Source organism: Dermacentor silvarum, chromosome 4 (genome assembly GCF_013339745.2).
Source record: "Dermacentor silvarum isolate Dsil-2018 chromosome 4, BIME_Dsil_1.4, whole genome shotgun sequence".
NCBI lineage: Eukaryota > Metazoa > Arthropoda > Arachnida > Ixodida > Ixodidae > Dermacentor > Dermacentor silvarum.
Genome location: NC_051157.2, coordinates 127,156,748 through 127,175,968, shown reverse-complemented (window position 1 = coordinate 127,175,968; position 19,221 = coordinate 127,156,748). Strand labels below are relative to the sequence as shown.

At 49.3% G+C, this 19,221-nt stretch overlaps 1 protein-coding gene across 1 annotated transcript in view; it reads right to left on the bottom strand.

The window, feature by feature from the left end:
• LOC119448884 (N-acetylglucosamine-1-phosphotransferase subunits alpha/beta-like) overlaps positions 1-19,221 on the bottom strand; it is a 56,001-nt gene that overhangs the window by 13,253 nt on the left and 23,527 nt on the right. Inside the window, exons 8-11 of the mRNA XM_037712095.2 lie at positions 16,317-16,448; positions 10,564-10,734; positions 6,118-6,310; positions 87-142 (exon numbers count right to left, since the gene is read on the bottom strand). Coding sequence (XP_037568023.1) covers positions 87-142; positions 6,118-6,310; positions 10,564-10,734; positions 16,317-16,448 — 552 coding nt within the window. The remainder of the gene's footprint in view (positions 1-86; positions 143-6,117; positions 6,311-10,563; positions 10,735-16,316; positions 16,449-19,221) is intronic.

The following is a 19,221-nucleotide window of genomic DNA, read 5'->3' as shown; positions in this document are numbered from 1 at the left end:
ATTACGAATATAAAAAAAGAATGGCGGGGGCACATGGAAACAAGCTTCCACAGAATACAGCATGCCTAAATCAAATTGGCACTGACCTGGTCACAGAACTTGTCGGCCAGCCAGCTGTTGGCACAACTTGTGCTGCAGTACACTGTGTACAAAGAACGCAGGCACGGGACACTTAATGGTCATGATCATCATCAGCCTACATCACATCCACTATGTATAAACTTTTTCTTGCATCAGCTGACTCGATCCTACACCTGCAAAATTCCTCATCTTATTACACCGCTGTTATTCTCTGCCATTCTTGACTGTGTCGAGAACCGAGGGGTCGCAGCGGAGCGCCAGAACAAGAGGACCAGCTCAGCAGGCTTTCAGAATGGACCAGCGCGTGCCGTGCTTGCGCCGCTGGCACGCGCCGGCCAACTTTATTTTTCTCGTCAGTCGCAGCCGGCCCCAAGGCGCCGGCCGAGAATGCTGACCTTAGCGTTCGCGCTTAGCAGCGTCGGTGGGCGCTACAGGGCCCCCCGCCTAGACGGAACGGCGAAATGTACTCGTCGACGAGGCAGAGATGGGGCTGTCTTGGTGTCGATCATATCGACGGGTGCGCCAGCGACATCCGCGGGGTGCTCTTTGGGAGGCGTCTCGACGTAGGCTGGTTTGAGGCGGTCCAGCAAAACGACTTCTTCGCGGCCATTCAATAGGATGGTGGCGGACTTCTGCGTCTTGTGGAGGACACGGTATGGTCCGTCGTAGGAGGGTGTAAGAGGCGCCTTGATAGCGTCTCGTCGGAGGAAGACGTGGGACGAGGACTCAAGGTCCGGGTGCACAAAGATGCTGTGGTCCGATGACCGAGGTGGTACGGGGCGCAGGTGCTGAATGCAGTCCTGTAGACGTTGGAGGTACTGTAGCGGCTGGGGCGAGGGGGCCGAAGAAACGAACAAGTCTCCAGGAAGCCGCAGGGGTGCACCGTAGACGAGTTCGGCCGCTGAACAGCCAAGGTCGCGACGAAGGACGGCACGTAGGCCGAGAAGCACCATAGGAAGGTGGTCGACCCAGTGTTCTCGATCCAGGCGCGCAGTGAGTGCAGCCTTGAGCTGGCGATGGAGCCGCTCAACCATGCCGTTGGCACAGGGATGATATGCAGTGGTACGGCAGTGCTTAGTGCCAAGCAGGCGGTTGAGTGAAGTGAAAAGTGTGCAGTCAAATTGCCAGCCGCGATCAGTTGTCACGATGCTGGGGCAGCCGAAGCGGGAAACCCATGCTGAAACGAAGGCTTTGGCGACCGTTTCCGCAGTGATGTCCGGAATGGGCACGGCTTCGGGCCAACAGGTGAAGCGGTCGATCATTGTCAGAATGTAGCGACAGTCGTGAGAGTGAGGAAGTGGTCCCACCAAATCAAGATGGACGTGGTCAAAACGGCAGCCAGGGGGCAAGAACGACTGCGTGGGAGTCTTCGTGTGGCGGGTCACTTTGGCGGTCTGGCATGCGAGGCACGAGCGGGCCCACTGGCGAACATCGGTGTTGATGCTTGGCCAGACATACCGCTCTGTAACGAGGCGCTGCGTGGCTCGGACGCTGGGATGGCAGATGTCATGAAGTGATTGGAACACCGCACGACGGAAGGCAGTCGGAATGAAGGGGCGAGGTGTAGCCGCTGACATGTCGCACCAGAGGGAGCCAGGCACAAACGGGTGAGGAACGAGTTGTAGACGGAGGGAACGGGGATGGTCACGCAGCGCTTGCAGCTCGGGGTCTTCCATCTGCGCACGAGCTAGACCCTCCCAATCCACAGTCGATGTAGAAGTGCCGAGGGAGGTGATGCGTGAAAGTGCGTCAGCTGCCTCGTTGTCGGTGCCTTTGATGTGCCGGATATCCGTGGTGAACTCCGATATATAGGCCAGTTGACGAACTTCACGTGCGACGTACTTGGAAGAGTTTGTACGGAAGACATACACCAGAGGCTTATGATCGGTTAGAATATAAAATGGCTGGCCCTCCAAGAAGTGCCGAAAGTGCTGGATGGTGGAGTAGATGGCGAGCAGCTCGCGGCCAAAAACGCTGTAGCGAGTCTCGGCAGGTTGGAGCTTCCGAGAGAAGAAACCCAGTGGGCGCCACTCGGAGTTGATTTTCTGCTGGAGAACAGCGCCGATGGCCACACTGGAAGCATCCACCATGATGCGGGTTGGCACGTTAGTTCTCGGGTGTACGAGAAGTACCGCATCGGCAACGGCTTGTTTAGCAGCCCTGAAAGCAGCGTCAGCTTCGGGAGACCAGGAAATCGCAGATGAGGAGCCCTTGGTCGTGCGAAGAAGGTTAGTCAGTGGGTGTAGAAGCTCAGCACAGTGCGGAATGAAATGTCGGGAGAAACTCACTAGGCCGAGGAACTCACGCAGCTGGCGTAGGGTAGTGGGTGCTGGGAAGTCTTTCACGGCCTGGACGTGCCAGGGCAACGGACGAATTCCCAGCTCCGAGATGTGGTGGCCCAGAAACTCGAGCTCGGAAGATCCAAATACGCATTTCTGGGGGTTGACAACCAGGCCAAATTGTTGAAGGCGTTGAAAGAGTTCCCGGAGGTGACGCTCATGATCTTGTGGATTGGGACTCGCGACGAGGATGTCGTCGATGTAGGCAAATACAGCCGGGAGGCCGCGCGTTACCTCGGCAATGAATCGTTGGAACGTTTGAGCTGCGTTGCGTAACCCAAAGGGCATGCGCACATACTCAAACAGGCCGAAGGGTGTAGTAATGGCTGTCTTCAGGATATCGGCTGGCTCAACGGGGATTTGGTGATAGGCCTTGACAAGGTCCACCTTACTAAAGATTTTGCCTCCCTCCAAATGGCCTGTAAAATCTTGGATGTGTGGAAGGGGGTAGCTATCGTGGACCGTGTGAGCGTTGAGCGCCCGGTAGTCACCGCACGGACGGCAGTCACCCGGTTCTTTCTTGGGCACCAGATGAAGCGGGGAGGCCCAACTGCTGGACGACGGGCGAATAATACCTAGCTGGAGCATGTGCTCGAATTCCCGTTTAGCAATGTCCAGACGCTCACCGAAGAGGCGGCGCGGACGGGCTGCGACAGGTGGACCACGTGTGACAATGTGGTGGGTGACGCTGTGCTTGGGAGGCTGATTTAAATTGCAGGGCCTTGTCACCTCAGGGAAGTCTTCGAGGATACGAGCATACGGGCATGTTGGGATCAGCGTGCGGATGCCGGTGGGAGCGACAGCCGACAGAACGCCAGAGATCGAGAGGCGCGTCTTGCTGTCAATCAGGCGATGGCGGCGCATGCTGACGTCAAGGTCGAAATGAGTCAGGAAGTCGGAACCGAGGATAGGCTGATGGACGTCGGCTACGATGAAGACCCACCGGAATGTGCGCCGCAGGCCTAGGTTGAGAGTGAGGGACCGCAGACCATACGTGGCGATGGAAGTAGAGTTGGCCGCGCGGAGTGTAGGTCCAGGTGACTTATAAGCGCGGTCACGCTTGGAGGACGGCAGTACACTGACCTCGGCACCCGTGTCTACAAGGAACCGCAGGCCGGAAATGCGATCCATGACTATGAAAAGGCGGCCGGGTTGTAAGGCGAGGTCACATGCCGCCGTCAGTGATCTCGCGGTGCGTTTCCCGACCATTCGCATGGGGTCTTGCACCGACGGGCGCGGTGCTGGAACGTGCGATGGTACCAGCAGATAGGCGAGCGTCTAGGACTGCGCGAGCGGCGACTGGTCGGGGAAGAGGGACGGCGGCTGGGACATGAGGTAGAGCCGCGCTGGTCATGGGAGGACGTCCGAAGGGCGTCGATGGAAACGGCGAGCTGGTCGATCCGAGACTCTAAGCGGGCTATGAGTGAGGACTGTGGCGTTGAAGAAAGGGCGGCGACTGAAGGAGAAGTCGCGTCGTGGACTCGATCAGCGAGCTGGGCGAGGCGGTCGAGGGTCAAGTCCTCTGTAGCAGCCAAGACAAGGCGGGTGGACTGTGGTAAGCGCTGCAAGAAGAGCTCCCTCAACAGCGCACCGTTCGGGTCGACCTTGCTTGTGCCCAGGAGCTGTCGCATGCTGTTGAGCAGCTGGGAAGGGCGGCGATCTCCAAGGTCCTCGGATGTGAGCAGGTGCTGGAGGCGCGCGCTCTCGGACGCCGTGGTGCGTTCTAAAATACTCTGCTTCAGTTGCTGGTACGGGGCATCACGTCCGGGTCACCACTGTCGAGAACCGAGGGGTCGCAGCGGAGCGCCAGAACAAGAGGACCAGCTCAGCAGGCTTTCACAATGGACCAGCGCGTGCCGTGCTTGCGCCGCTGGCACGCGCCGCCCAACTTTATTTTTCTCGTCAGTCGCAGCCGGCCCCAAGGCGCCGGCCGAGAACGCTGACCTTAGCGTTCGCGCTTAGCAGCGTCGGTGGGCGCTACAACTGTGTTCCCTTCACCTTAGCGCCCATCCTGTTAACCACCAGTTACCTTCTCTGCACATCACACGACCTGCACAACTCCGTTCCTTATTGCTATTTTGATATTACATTATAGTTTTCTTCTTTTCTTGTACAGCGATAGCAATTACACAGTCACTAAAAGCATGTTCACGCCATCACCACTGTCACGCTGTTCCAGTACTGATGGCACGCGTGCGGCCCGCAAATGGAGGGTTAGGTCTCCAGAGACGCGAGTGATACGTAGTGTTTGGCTGCCAAAATGACAAAGCTGAATTGGCTCGGCAGTGAAGCCAGGGCAGCGTTCCGTCACCCGCTGCTGCCACAAGTGTTACACCCATGCACACTAGTGTTCCAGCCAAGCAGCTGTGTGCATACATCGGCCTCAGCGGAACAGACATGAAACATCAAGCCAAGACTATATGATGTTTTCATGGGGTGCCAATTAACACCGACGCTTTTTCGTTGGTCTCATCTCGGGAACCATCAAGCCATGCTTGCTGCACTGCACCAACATGTCGCCATACGTATTGTTAGAACACTATCTAAGGAGCTTGGGAGCAATGTTGAACCTTTCTACCAATGTCAATGCTTTACCATTCAAGCAACAGTGCCAATCTTTTTCATCAGTCTTTGCACAGTGGTTAGCCAACGCCTTGGTTGAACCAGATCGCAAGAACCATCAACCAGAACAGAGAATTCCTGTGGCAGTAGAAGCTTCCACCGCTTCAACAGCGCCGTATGCGCTCCAAACCATTTTCACTAACCGACAGATTTCTTTCATGATCTGCGCCGCCCGTGGAAATGCATGTCCTTGATAAATGTACTCTTTCACAGCTCCAAGGGGGCAGACTGTCAATCATGAACTCTTGTTCCTCGTGCCAAATTATTGAACATTACCTCACTCTTTTGCATATTAATCCATAAACCTAGCTTTAGACTTTATCTGTTAAGGTCTTGAATCATTTGTTGTAAATCATGTTCAGGATTTCTGAACACGTAGTTTGAAAATTGCAAATCGCTCAGAAATTTTCCATTAATATTTGGATCTAATGCATCTTGAATTCTTTAATAATTCTTGCAAACGTGCAGTAAATAATACAGAAGACACCATGCCTCCTGGCCTGACACCCATCTTACTTGGTGTATTCCCAATTTTTCCTGTGAAGAATCATGGCTGTGGAATACTTGTAGATAGTTCTCAAGAATGTTCAAGTATGCTTCCTTTGTGCCTTGACTATGCAATGTTTCCATGAATGCCCATAATCTCTACTGATTCTACCGCCTTTCAGTAATAAATAAGAAATTTATAATTGTAGGCTCTTTAGGTGAGTTGGTTATATCCTGCAGATTTCTTGACAATCTAGTCATTGACATGAATGCAGCAAATTTTCAAACCCCTGTTTATTGCCAGCTTGTTTGCAGCTTGTTCTCTGAAGTAATTGAAGGTGTAGCTGCGCCACTAGCAGCTGCTCATGAAGTCTACTAACAGGGACAACAATTGACACAGCACGAACTCGGAACAATCCAGTTACCAGACAAGGACAATGGCTTGCTTCTCCACTGGCCAACTACCACTGGTCATCGCTGCTTACAATAATGTTGTGCACTGCGCTGATCCCACTCAAAATTACTTCAATAGAATCATGAGGCTACTACACAGCACAGTGCTTTGCAAGATAGGTGCAAGCACACTCACGCTTGCTGAGGTCAGGCCTCGGGAAAGGCAACAGGTGAAAAGGGCGGGGCGTTACCGAGGCTGCCGCCCCCAGACAGTCCCCACCGTCCCACTCGCACTTGGAGTTGTTGCACGGCTTGTCACAATAACCGTCCTTGACCCACGATGTCGGGCAGCCCAAGGCACAGTCCGGTACAGGCCAGGCCAGACGCACCTGCATGCAGCAATTGCACCACATTTGTGGTGTTGCCAAGTCGCAGGTGCATTCGTAACAACAATGTTCGAACCAAAGAGTTTGTTATGCAGGCAGGTGACAGTGGCAATGCCAGATAAAGGTTTTCGATTTTGGATGAGGTACTTTGTTAAAGGGCCCCTCACCAGGTTTGGGCATTACAAACAAAAAAGTGTGATCCATAGCTCACAATGTGGTGATCATGTCTGCAAAGTATGCAATGGCTGCATGGCGCCAAAAAAAAAAAAAAAATGCGCTCGAAATTTCAAACAGAAGCCAACATGCACTTGCTCTCAAGGAAGCCGCATGTCGAGCGAGAGAGTCAAGGTCACAAACAAATGCTTCTAGGAAGACGTACTGCTTCCAACATCAGTAACCATGGCACGTGATTTTGGTTATTTACCCAATGCGGAACACGCAATTTTTACTGGAAATGCGTAGCACAGCAAGAAAGGAAGAGAAAAAAAAGATAGTGTGAGCTTCACACTAAGTGGTGCAAAGACTGGGCACACAGCGAAGCTGGTGGCCTTTCCTTAGCTTTCACTTTGCTTTCCTTTGCTTAACTTGGCTTGGCTTGGCTGTTTCTTAGCTTTAACTGTGCTTAACTAGGTTTGGCTTGGCTGGTTAGCTCTGTCCTTGCTTTCCTTTGCTTAACTTGGTTTGGCTTGGCTGGTTCTAAGCCAAACTTAGCCGACCCCGAGTATCGTCCTGATACTCGGAGTTGGCGCGCAGTCTTCTAAAGGCCACTTTATAGTCCGACGTAGAGTTGACGAGAGCGTGCTCGGCACGGGGACGCCACACCAGTGAAAGCGCCACACTCTACCAGCCCATCTTGCTTGACGAGACGCGGATGCGGTCCATTCTGGGTGACGAGGCCGGCACGAAATGCAGCATGTCACATCTCGACGCCAGCTGCAGCTGGGACACGCCGATGAACGCCGGATATGTCGGCTGCACCTCGCGCTGTGGCGAGGATAACCTGGGAGAAGGTGGTAACCTCGCCGAGCGATGACGTCACGTGTGTCGCCAGGTGCAGTTTTTTTTTCGCACTACACGGCCTAACCAAGAGCTTAAACAGGTCCGCTGTTAAAAAACAGGCAGGCAAGTCTCGTCATGTAAACATAATACGGTCCCTCGGCTCTGGTATGGGACAAGGCATAGAAGGAACGCCGCAAAGCAGATGCTAGTGGAGGCAAAAGGGGGGAGTGTATCTGTTCACAATGAAGCTCGCGTCCTGGCAGTAATGGTAACAGGGTATTTCAATTTCTTCTAGTATCTCCCCCAATAATAAACCAATCTGAAACATTATTTCAGTAAAACGCTACCTAGATGGTGCCTTGCAACTTCCAGTGTAATACATAAGTTTGCAATGAGGCCTGGTGAGGGGCCCTGTAAGAGCTAAAAGACAAGACAGCAAATCAGCAAAAATGAAAAGAAGAGGACAATGAAGTGAAGTTAGGGTCTAGCTTTGGCGCAAAGGTTCGGTGAAAAATATAGTGTTGGTATACACTGGAATCTCGGTAAACGAAAATTGCTTAAATGGAATTGCCGGTTAAAAGGAACAACAGGCTCTCAATTGGTTAGTCTTGTATTCGAACAATATAAAGAAACTTGCATTAAACGAGACCAAAATGTTCGCAACTCCTTATAAATGGAACTACACAATCAAGCTCAAAAGAACTCTTTTTTTCCAGAGAAAATCAAGATCTGATTTCATTTTGTTAAAAAGCGACACTTCCACCCTCTATGTTTATGCCAACGAAGGCACGAATGAAGCGAGGAAAGAACACAAAATGGCTGTTGCGAAAAAATCTGTTATTTTCTGGCCTATTGGAGCACGGCCGACTGAAGATTTGGTGCATGCATTAACCGTAGTTGGGTCTATCTGTATCAATAACACGGTGATGGTTGGAGTACAGACTGACCACGTTGCATGCAAGCATATGTGCGTGCTGCAATGCACTTGGCAACCTTTTTTGCTCTATTCTTTTTATTACCACTTGAAGCATAATTAAGTCACTTAAGTTCTGGCAAATCTGTCATTTTGGACTTCCATTTACATCGACATATAGGCAGTCTCTGCTGAGGGTGAATATTTGGTCGGTGACTGTACTGGTTCCAGAATAAGTGCTAATACCTTGTCGTATTGCATTTTTTTTTTCTAACTAGCTGCCACATTCACTTCTTAATAGTCAATATTTTTGGCAACAGTGTTAAGAAGGTGTAAGATTGTGCTGTTTCCCTGTGCATCTTTCTCGATAAAGGGTACTCCTGTTTATTGGAACATATCTCTCTGGTCCCTTCTATCAGCTATCGTGGCAACACAGTCGCACAGTTGGCCCATACATTTCAGAATGAGGTTCAACCTTGGGTTGGTGCCCGTGGAATAAATTTTATCATTAAGTTGAAATACACGATTAAACTTCCCAAGGCAACTCCCTGGCTATTGACCCTTTTCGCGGAGCAGTTTGTTTTAGAGAAACGAGATGGCGCTCACGGCGGCGCGCCATATCTCTCCTCAGCGACAGCGCACGAATACGAAACCATTACCGCTTCTATCTTGCTTCTGTGCGATCAGCTGTCGGAAAGGCAACTGAGTTTTCGCTAACACACTGTGCTCCGATCATGCTAGATTGAATCATGTGGATTGAAGACGTGTGCAGTAGTTGGCTGCAAAAATAGTGGCTGGCATGTTAAGGAATAGAATGAATCTGTGTGGCCAAGTTTGCGGACCGCTGCTGAAACTGTCCAAACGTGTTACCAGCACTTCGTGATGTACGGCTTTCCTCGAGGATACAGAAATTTGCTCATCCGCCAGCCTTGTATCGCTAACCTTCAAAGAAAGGGCTTCATCCCCAGAACGTCGGCAAGAGTGAGTACCACTAGTTAAACAATGACAAAGGGAGTAGCGCCGCTTCCTGTCATAGTAAGTTTCACGCACGTTATATATACACATCTGTCCCAAATGGCAGGAAAACTTATGCCCACTCTATCACCGACGTATCAAGAATAACTGCATGGGCGCATTCTTGAATATATGCGCACTGTATATGCACAATAAATGACGGACTACACCTATGGCGCACGAATGGTCGAAACTGAATGTTTCGTGATGGTCCACAAGAGTAAGCGAGTTACTAGCTGTAATATATATTTGCTACAAAGTATTAGAATGTACAAAACAGCTACGTTTCAAGCATTGTGCGCAGCAAGAACAAATCTATCGGAACTGAACCCACCCGCGAGCGATTAGGCAGAAAATAATCAGATAGTGGCCGCAGCGATCGAGGAACTTCGCTGAGTCAGAAACTGACAAGCCACTGCTTCAAAATATTTGCTGAATAAAGAACAAAGAGCAAAACACACTAATCCTGACTGAATGCCTAATCGGAAAGCTTGGATAGCGTGGAATACATATTTAGCCCCGTTTTTAGAACAAACACCATATACGCTGCTTGCGCCGTTTGGACCTACAGCTTAATCAGCTCCGAAGGCGCTTTTGCATGTTCTCTGAAGCTGTGATCAAAGCTTCGTGTCGTCCACCCAGTCACCGTCTACGATATCTCCGAAAACAGAGGTTTTCCAAGCCACGCCGGCGTCGTACACTTCCATTGTAAACAAGGAGGCAACGGAGGCAGTCGAGGCAAGCAATGGAAACGTCACCACGTGATCAAACATGGCAGCGCCCACGGGATCGCCACGAAAAGGGTCAATAAGATACGGCGTAGTGGGAGCTTCTCAAATAATTTCTACTGCCTAGAGTTCTTTAACGTGCACCTAATGCATTTTTGCATTCTGCTTCCATTCTGCTTTCATCATTTTTCTATTCAGGTGCCAAGGCCAGGAATCGAGCTCACGACCTCCTCATGCTCAGCAGCATAATGTACGATAGCTATTGAGCCACTGTGGCAGGCAGAACTTTATCTTAAGTTTCTTGTTCTTAGCAAGGAAACTTGAGACAACACAGACACAAGTCGGGACACACACAAGTGGTTGTGTGTCTCAACTTGTGTCCGTTTTGTCACAGATTACTGTGCTAAAAACTTGAAAATAAGTCGTAGCAACAAGGCCGGCACTTAACCCTTGCAAAGTTTATCTTTAGTCTATGGATTCAGTTTTCAAGCCTGCAGGCCTACACTGCACACAACTTGGAGCCAGGGAGGACCTCACCATATCTACCAAAGCAAAGAAAATTCCAATAAGATTGGTGCAATATGCTAAAGCATGAAACCTACCTTGTATCCCGCAGCGTGTGTGTAGAAGTCCTCGGGCCATACTTCTTTGCCAAAAAAGACATCGTCGTTGAGGTAGATGAAGCGCTGTGACAGGCCTCGGATACGGTGCAGGTGTGTCTCAATGGCTGGCGAACTGTATGTTGGCAGGTGACTCTTGTTGGGGAAGATCTCCTGCAAGCGTTATTTCGATCTTCGGAATTAGTACTACTGTCATGTGAGTGTTGCTGACACTTTTCATGTCACCCAAACAAGACACTCATGAGCAGTAGGGAAAGACGTGGCAAGAGTGAGGAACACCTAACAGCGGCCATAAAACTTTAACACATAACCTTTTGGTTGCCACCAACTGCTAGCATTTAGAAAGACAATACATTTGCCGGTAAAAAAAGTACATTAATTCCTTAATGTACGAGTTGTGTTCAAAAAGAAACCGAACTTTTGAAATAGCACACCAAGCCCGGCAGAGGGAGCACGCTGCGGTTACTGAGCGCATGTAGCGGCAGGTTTAGACAACAAACTGCCATTTGCTGCGTTTTGTTCTGACCGTTAGTTGGTGAGCTACAGCCGCTGAAGTGAGCACATGAACAAGCTGTTCTTAGGATTGGTGCCAAAGTGACAATGAAGGAACTGGAAGAACAGCATGCGTGTGTGTGAAGTTCTGCTACAAACTTGGGAAAACTTTCACAGAGACACTTCAGTTGCTTAGCCAAGCATACGGGGAGGACTGTTTGAGTCACATGCAGTGCTATGATTGGTTCAAGCGTTTTGAAGACGGAAGAATGGCAGTCGGTGACAATCCCAAGCCTGGACGACTATCCACATCCATAGATTATGACCACGTCGAGAGAGTTCGAACTGTGATTTGTGGAAATCGTTGTTTGACTGTTCGAGAAGTCGCTGACGAAGTGGGTATCAGTGTAGGATCATGTCATGAAATTTTGAGTGACAAACTTGGGATGCGTCGTGTCAGTGCAAAATTCGTGCCGCGTTTGTTGACTGACGAATAGAAGCAGACCCGTGTTGAAATCAGCCAGGAACTGCTCGCCGCTGCCAATGACAATGAAAACTTTCTTAAGAACATCATAACAGGCGATGAGACATGGGTTTATGGCTATGATGTTGAAATGAAAGTGTAGTCATCACAGTGGGTGGTCAAAGGTTCTCCTCGTCCAAAAAAAAGCACGCATGAATCGATCAAAAATAAAGGTGATGTTGGTTTTGTTTTTTTGACTGCAAAGGCATTGTCCATCAGGAATTTGTGCTACATGGTCAGACGGTAAACAAAGAAGTTTACCAGGGAATCCTAGCACGTTTGAGAGAGTCTGGGCACAGTAAGAGGCCTGAATTGTGAGAAAATCAGGCTTGGATGTTGCAACATGACAATGCCCCGGCTCACGCATCGCTCCTTGTCCGCAGCTACGTGGCGAAACACCACATTCCTGTTGTGCCCCACCCACCATATTCTCTGGACCTAGCCCCAGCAGACTTTTTTCTATTCCCCAAGCTGAAAGCCACCTTGAAAGGACATTGTTTCCAAACCGTAGAGGAGATCCAGGACAATGCGAGAAGAGAACTGTGCGCCATTCCAGAAAGTGCGTTCCAGGAGGCTTTCCAAAAATGGAAGAAAAGAGGGGAAGAGTGTGTTGCCAGTAGAGGGGACTACTTTGAAGGGGACAGCACTTAAAATGTTGCACCGTAAGCAGTAAAGGTGTTATAGCAAAAGTTCGGTTTCTTTTTGAACACACCTCGTATATCATAAACATTAAAGCTCAATCACTTGAACAAATAAAGCTCGATCAGCCAGCCATAAACAGTCGATAAGAGCAGCGTAGAATCGAGCGGAAAGCACCACTATAATATTGTGGCCTGTAACACGACCATAGTCATGCTGTCACTACAGATACACAAAAGTACAGTATAGACCACTCATAACGTAACCGTTTATAGTGCAGAACTGGCTACAACGCGGCCTTTTCCAACTCCCGTTTACCCTCCCATAGAACTCCATGTATACGCATACCGCTTACAGTGCAGCCGCGAGAGACGAAATGCCGGTTATAATGCGGCTTCCGCAGGAAAATCTCGCCGACAAGGGCGGCAGCGAGCACGCTTCTCAACAAGGTGCGTGCTGCCGGCCGGCGTATGCATTATTCAGTGCAATCAAACTCTCGTTAATTCGGACTACTTTCGGAGCTCGGTGAGCGAGGAGCGCCGCAAATGTACGACGCAAAAAAGCAAGAACGGCGCTAACGTCCAACCGAAACGAAGCGGCGGAGTCCACATCGCCACAGCCATCAGTTGAAATCGTACGTGAGTGACAGCAACGCCGGAACGCTTCGAGCCTATTTGTGTCTTTAAAGCCTGTATTCTTGCGTTTACCGCCGCACATAACACCGCGTTGGCCGCGGGCTTTCGTAACTGCGTAGTCGTCATCCACGATCGCGTCGATAGCAGCCGCGGTTTTCTCCGCAGCGGTTGCGGCGAACAGTAGTTTCGCTTTTACTCGGTACGCGCGTCGGCCGCGTGCCTAAAAAACTGCGTAGTCGCCATCGATGATCGCATAGATAGCGACCGCGGTTTCGACTGCAGTTGTTGCAGCGAATGGTAGTTAATTTGTCCAGACTCGGTGCATGCGTAGGGCGCGTGTCCTTAAAAGGTCGCCGTTGATAATCGCGTCGATATAACGGTCACGGTTTTTTTCGCAACGGTAGCGGCAAACCTTTGTTTCGTTTTGACTCGGTGCAAAGCTGTCGAGCATGAAGAGCACTGGCTACATCGCGATTATGTTTTCGCCAGCTCACTGGCGAAAACGTAATCGCGATGTGCGCGATAGTACAAAGCGTGTCTACATGCTTGGTCTACATGTTTTGAATACGTGCAGGACTTGAAAATCGTTGTTTTGGGTATAGTGCGGTACCGCTTATAGTGCAGATATTCGTGACTCCGGCGACTTACGTTATAAGCGGTCTACACTGTACAATCAATGAATTCATCGAATTCTCATTGGCGATTACTAGATTGACTAGGCTTCACCAGTTTCGGTTTCATGGAGCGTCACCAACATGGCCAACCACGCCGGCGATGTCTGAAAATGAAAATATTGTTATTTTGCTCGACTCAGAGGCAATGTTAGCACATGGTCATGCAGTCAGAGTCTGAATTATTGCACGACGCACTGTAAGGTGTCTGAAATTTGGGTCGCCCTTATATTAAGTCCGTGAGGCTAGTGGCAGTGCCGCGAGGCTGTCTGCATAATCAAGCATGTCCAGAGTATCGGGGCCCGAATAATCAGTCGTTGACTGTACAGTGACTTATAAGCAACTTTGCTGTTGCCGATTTCCCCCACTTCAGAAACTTGTCAGAATAAACTTGCTCAAAGCAGGTAGCCTTCTAGTATGTAGCATCTTGCGCTGCTACAGCAGGGTGACTTAGGTGCAATCACAATTTCTTTCTTGTGTGCATTTTTTGCAGTCTTGTGCTTCTGCATCCTTAAGGCTACACCTTTAAAACATTTTCAAAATATATTTTTCGTAAAGCTTCAGGCGACATTAGTAAAATCATAGAACGGGCCGCAATTCGTAAACGTTACGAAAAATTCTGGAGGGCTGGCAGGTATGCAACTATTAAGGGGGGACGCGGCTTTCGGTACCAACTTTCTTGTTTCTTGGTGGATGTCAATGAAAATTGGTACATAGAATAAGAATAGCTCTATGATGCTTTCATAAAAATTTCAAAGCGGTACCATGAAAACTTTTTGCTAGACAAATTATTTCTTTCTTGAACCTCGTGGAGGGACTGGAGGATTTACGAAATCAAGTGAAAAGTTTGTTAAATACTGTATGCACAGCCAAATGTATGCAGAAGGGGATAGCGTTCTCGAAATAATTTTTTTTCAACACTAAAATTGTAGTTTATGTTTTCTCCAGTCCCACTGCAGTGAGCACGCTTACACTGCAAACAAGGAACCCTACTACGAATTCTTAAAACACTAGGATAAAAAAAAAGAGCGCTATCCCCTAAAGTACAGTTCAGTGAGTCTGACAAAACAAACGAAATCAAATGTGTAAAGTAGTTACCAAGATATCTGCTCCACGAGCTGAGCAACATGCCAAAAAAACTGTACTGAGAAAACAAGGTTCAAAGTTGTCAAAATTTAATAGGCACCAGGGTTATAGTCCTTTGTGTCCTTTGCGATGCGGCATCGCTTGACCATCTGACCTGATGGTCTGATGAGCTTTTGCAGCTTTCTTTTTCCGCATTGCATCTTTTTCGGCTGGGTTCCTGAACAGTTTTGCCAATACGCGCGGACGATGTTCCATCCGTGCTTGAGGTGCTCAGCTGCACGTCCGCGTCGCGCTGCATGCCACCGTCATTGTCACTGCTGAAGTCGCCGGAGCAAACTTTGTTTTAGAGATCGGTGGCTTCGACTTACGAGCACCAAATTGATGCGCAGTCTTGCGTTTCTTCTTGAACAATCGCCGGCCCATGATAACAGACGAGAGCCGTTCTCCAAGCTAAGAAGGGCTGAGCTTGACAACGTTTTTCGTTTCTCTAACAAGCGAGCGCCGGTCCGTTATCATAAGTGAGATACAATCTCTAAACCACGCCGCGACGACTTGAAAAGACGCGAAATCGGCTCCTCAGCGCCGTCAGCGCGGCGATTCTAGCCACCGTAGCGGCGAGCAGACGACCTTTCCGCCGGTTGCTAAGGGCAACCGCCCGGGAGACCAATCCGGAGCCGCGTACAATCACGTGGCGCGCGCTGCCGATCAGAAACCGCCGCGAGATCTTGAAACTTTTGCTTACTGTGCGCTTGCTCTTGCCTGGTGCAGCTGGACGAGGCGCCAGATTTGAAGACGGAGAATCGCGCTATCCATAGAGACCAAGATGGCGGCGCTAGGTTACGCGGTTGCGGAGATATCGCGGCTTGAAAAATGCCGTTTTTTCGCTATTTTCGAGAAACTCCTCGCCACCTTAGCTTCGATAAACATTTTTTACATCATTTCCGCGCGATTTTCCGTGACGAAATTTTGAAATAAAATAGAAAAAAAGTCATACAAACTGAAAATGTGATTTTCAAAAAATCGGTATTTTGGCCAAATATCGCGATGCGAAAGCCGCGTCCCCCCTTAATCGACTAGGTTTCGCTTGTTTCAGTTTCAAGGAGGCCATGCCGGTGACATATCAAAAGCTAAATATCGCTATTTCTGTTTAACTCGGTGGCCAAATTAGCCAGCAGTCGCGAAGTCTGGGTCCTAATTATCGCACAGCACACTGTAAAGTGTCTGAAATTTTGGCTATCCTTATACATTAGGTCTATGGAGCCAATGGCGGTGCTGCGCAGCTGTGCAAACAATCAAGCATGTCCAAAATAACGCTGTCTGACTTATCGGTTAGCAACTATAATAATGCAAGTTCCCAGGCGCAACATCCCAATGCCAAGGCTCACAATGTGGTTTAAAATTCGCAGTGCTAAGGCCGGAATTGCATCCCACAGGAGATGGTACTAATAGGAGCTGAGGGCGAGTTTTGCATGAAGGCACCGATCAGTGAGCTAGGACCACAAGTCACTTACTACTTTCCTGTCAAGAATGCTATGTGATGCTGATAATGCGCATGCCAATCGTAACCTCAAAGTTACAGGCACACAGCATTAAAGAAAGGAAAGGCATGCAGTATAGGTAACGATTATTGTTTGGGGACAAGGTAAGCTGTAAAGGGTGCAAGCTTTTCTGAGTGTGTGGCACGTGTACCTCGTGGGTGACTATAGCCACTCGAGGGCAGTCCAAATTGAGCCAAGAGGGAATCTGGCCATTGGTGACAATGTAGACCTTCCGCACCCAGGGGGCAAACCGCTCCAGGGACCGCAGCGAGTACTTGAGTTCCTGATGGGTGGAAAAAGTAACTCCTGACATGAGCAGTTTGCAGTACAGGAAGAAGTTAAGGTACGGCAGTCACCTTGCTCCTGAACAAATATCAGACTATGCTAATTGGGGTATTTTCAGTTAAGAAGCTGTTATTCCTGCCCTGAACTAGAACACAGGACCAATACCAGTAGTAGTCATTGTTTGCTTTTTATTAAATAAGAACAGAAAAAGAAGGGAAGGGAACATATGCTGACCACACTAACTACAGTGGAATCTCGTTGATACGATTCTGCATAATACATTTTTCAGGATATGCTTTTTTTTTTCTTCTCCTGGCCAATGTCCCATAGGAGCAATGCATTTTCATAAGGTTACTGTGATTGCATTTTCACCTGAAATTGGCCAACACTACTACAGAAGTGGGATTTTACTGTTATAGTCGAACCCGCTTATAACAATACCGGTTTTAACAATATACAGTGGAACCCCGATTATACGACTTTGAGGGGACCACGCAAAACCGTCGTATAATCCGGGTGTCGTATATTCGAAAAACTAAAAATATCGGCAGTGATGCTCAGTCTTGCCCAAAAAACAGGTACAGACTGCCAGAATAAGCACGGGGCACGAACCTGCGCTGCTTCCAAGGAAAGTAGATTAAATTATTAAAAACATAACCGTATTTATTTGATTGTGATGCAAGTTTTTTCTTTTTATAATTTTCATTACCTGAACTCGACCCTCGCGTTACATTCGAATAATGGCAAAATTGACCATTTTAAAACAAATATTCTAAATCCCGCGATTTTTAGCGTTACGTTGGCAACCTGTAACTTTACGTCTTGATCCAATCCATAGATAAGTTGACCGAAGTCAGACCTTGTTTTTGGTTGGAATCAACGCTGTTTTCGCTGTGCTTGTGACTGGTTACGATGCTACTATACCCTACGGCCTTTTGCGGTTCGACTCTGTTCATTAGCAACGTTATGACAGCGCAGAGCATTCGGTTTGATGGTCGCTTCGAGAGACGAGCAATTTTGATGGCCGTGGAGCTGGAAAAGCCGCGGCTCGGTGTATCGACGTCAAGGAGTCGGTGATTTGTGGATGGCGGGACCAGCAGCAGGCCCACTTTAAATGCGAAGCCAGTCAGGAAGGCTGTGTGCAACATGAAGTGACCTGGTACTGACCCCGAATGAAATGATTGTGCTGCCTTTTAAGAAGTACTTAAATCTCAAACAAGCTCGACGGCACGGAAGATGACAATTCTCGGGCGATCACTTTTGGAGATAGTTTCGCTTTCACGAGACTCAGCTCGTCCCGGCACTACAGTGTACCGGCACCCTTGAAGTATACTGCCGACAGCTCTCTTGGCGCTGACTGCGAGCTTAGGACAGCGCCAGAAACACTTGTCAGGGACGCTTTCTGTGCTGAGTCACGCAAAATTTCGCGAAAATTATCGCCCGAGAAGACCGCCCACGGAAACCTCCATCTAACTCCTCTTCAGACAACTATGATGAGGGAAGAGACCGTTGCCGAATTGCGATTCCTTGAATAAAGGTACCATTTCTTTTCCCGATCATCTCGCATTACATTAGCGGCTTTATTTTGTTTATTTCGCGTGACTGGAAAGTCGCCCCTCGCATTACATTGGGGTAAATACAGTATTGCACACCCGTTAACAGCCGCCTGCGGTGTGCTTATGTGCCAGCCTGCATCTCTGCTTAGAACTTTGCCCCCCCCCCCCCCCTTCACGGACGGTACTTGAGAGGCGTCATGCGAGGTGGGTCGGCATAAAATTGTGTCGTCTAATCGAGGTTAATACATTATTTCTATGGTGGTTTTGCCGGGACCAAACCAGTTCATCATAAAATACGGGTCGTCGCATAACCGGGGGACGTACAATCGAGGTTTCACTATATCAGTTATAACAATGAGAAGCTGCTGCACCAAATAACTCGCTTACTATGATGCCCCCATGCCGCATTATCGATTATAATGATGAAGTCTGGATATTGGGTGTCTGTGCCAAAAGGTAATGGAATGCAAAATTCTTGAAAAGAAAAAGAGAAATTCGAGCCGCTGCACGCTGCCACACATCGTTCTCCAGCCTTCTCCGCATCGTCAGCATCGCGCGCCTCTCTCCCATCGCTCTTCCACCCCTCCCAACAAGAATGGACTGCGCCCATAGCTCAACGCCACGCCACTCTCCGAAACACAAATGGACCGCGCCAACTGCGCTGATAGCGCTAGGCGCAGCTCCCAGATTGCACGCTGGCTGTGCTGGCCCCTTATTTAGCGCAGTTCCGCCAACAGATGTAGTCGCTCATGCTCGTCTTTGTTGGTTGTGTCGAAGTCGTTCCGGGCCACGTGGTTTCTCAGCATCATTTGACTCGCCGCCAAAACAGAAGATGGCTGATCCGCCCGCTGATTATTGGCAATGCACGACGTTGCCAGTGAAAAGAAAGTGCACTGCCATAGATTTAGAAACGAAGTACTTCTAACCAATGAGGCGATCGGTGCAAACGTGCTTGCATCGGATAGCGACGACGGCAGCGATGACGCGGTAGGGCAGGCTGCCTCGACGTTGTCCTCACAGGAGGCCCTGCAGAAGATTCAGTCCGTCCGGCGCTTCGTTTTCACGAGGGACCTTCGTGAGAGGAGGATGTTGGCAACCTTCGCACAAAGCAAGCAGAGCTGACGGACCTAGTGTTATCTCGTGCAAGCCAGTGAGAAGTACGTGGCGAGATGCTTGTGGCAATCTCGCCCCAGCATTTCTTCTGGATTTCTCAAG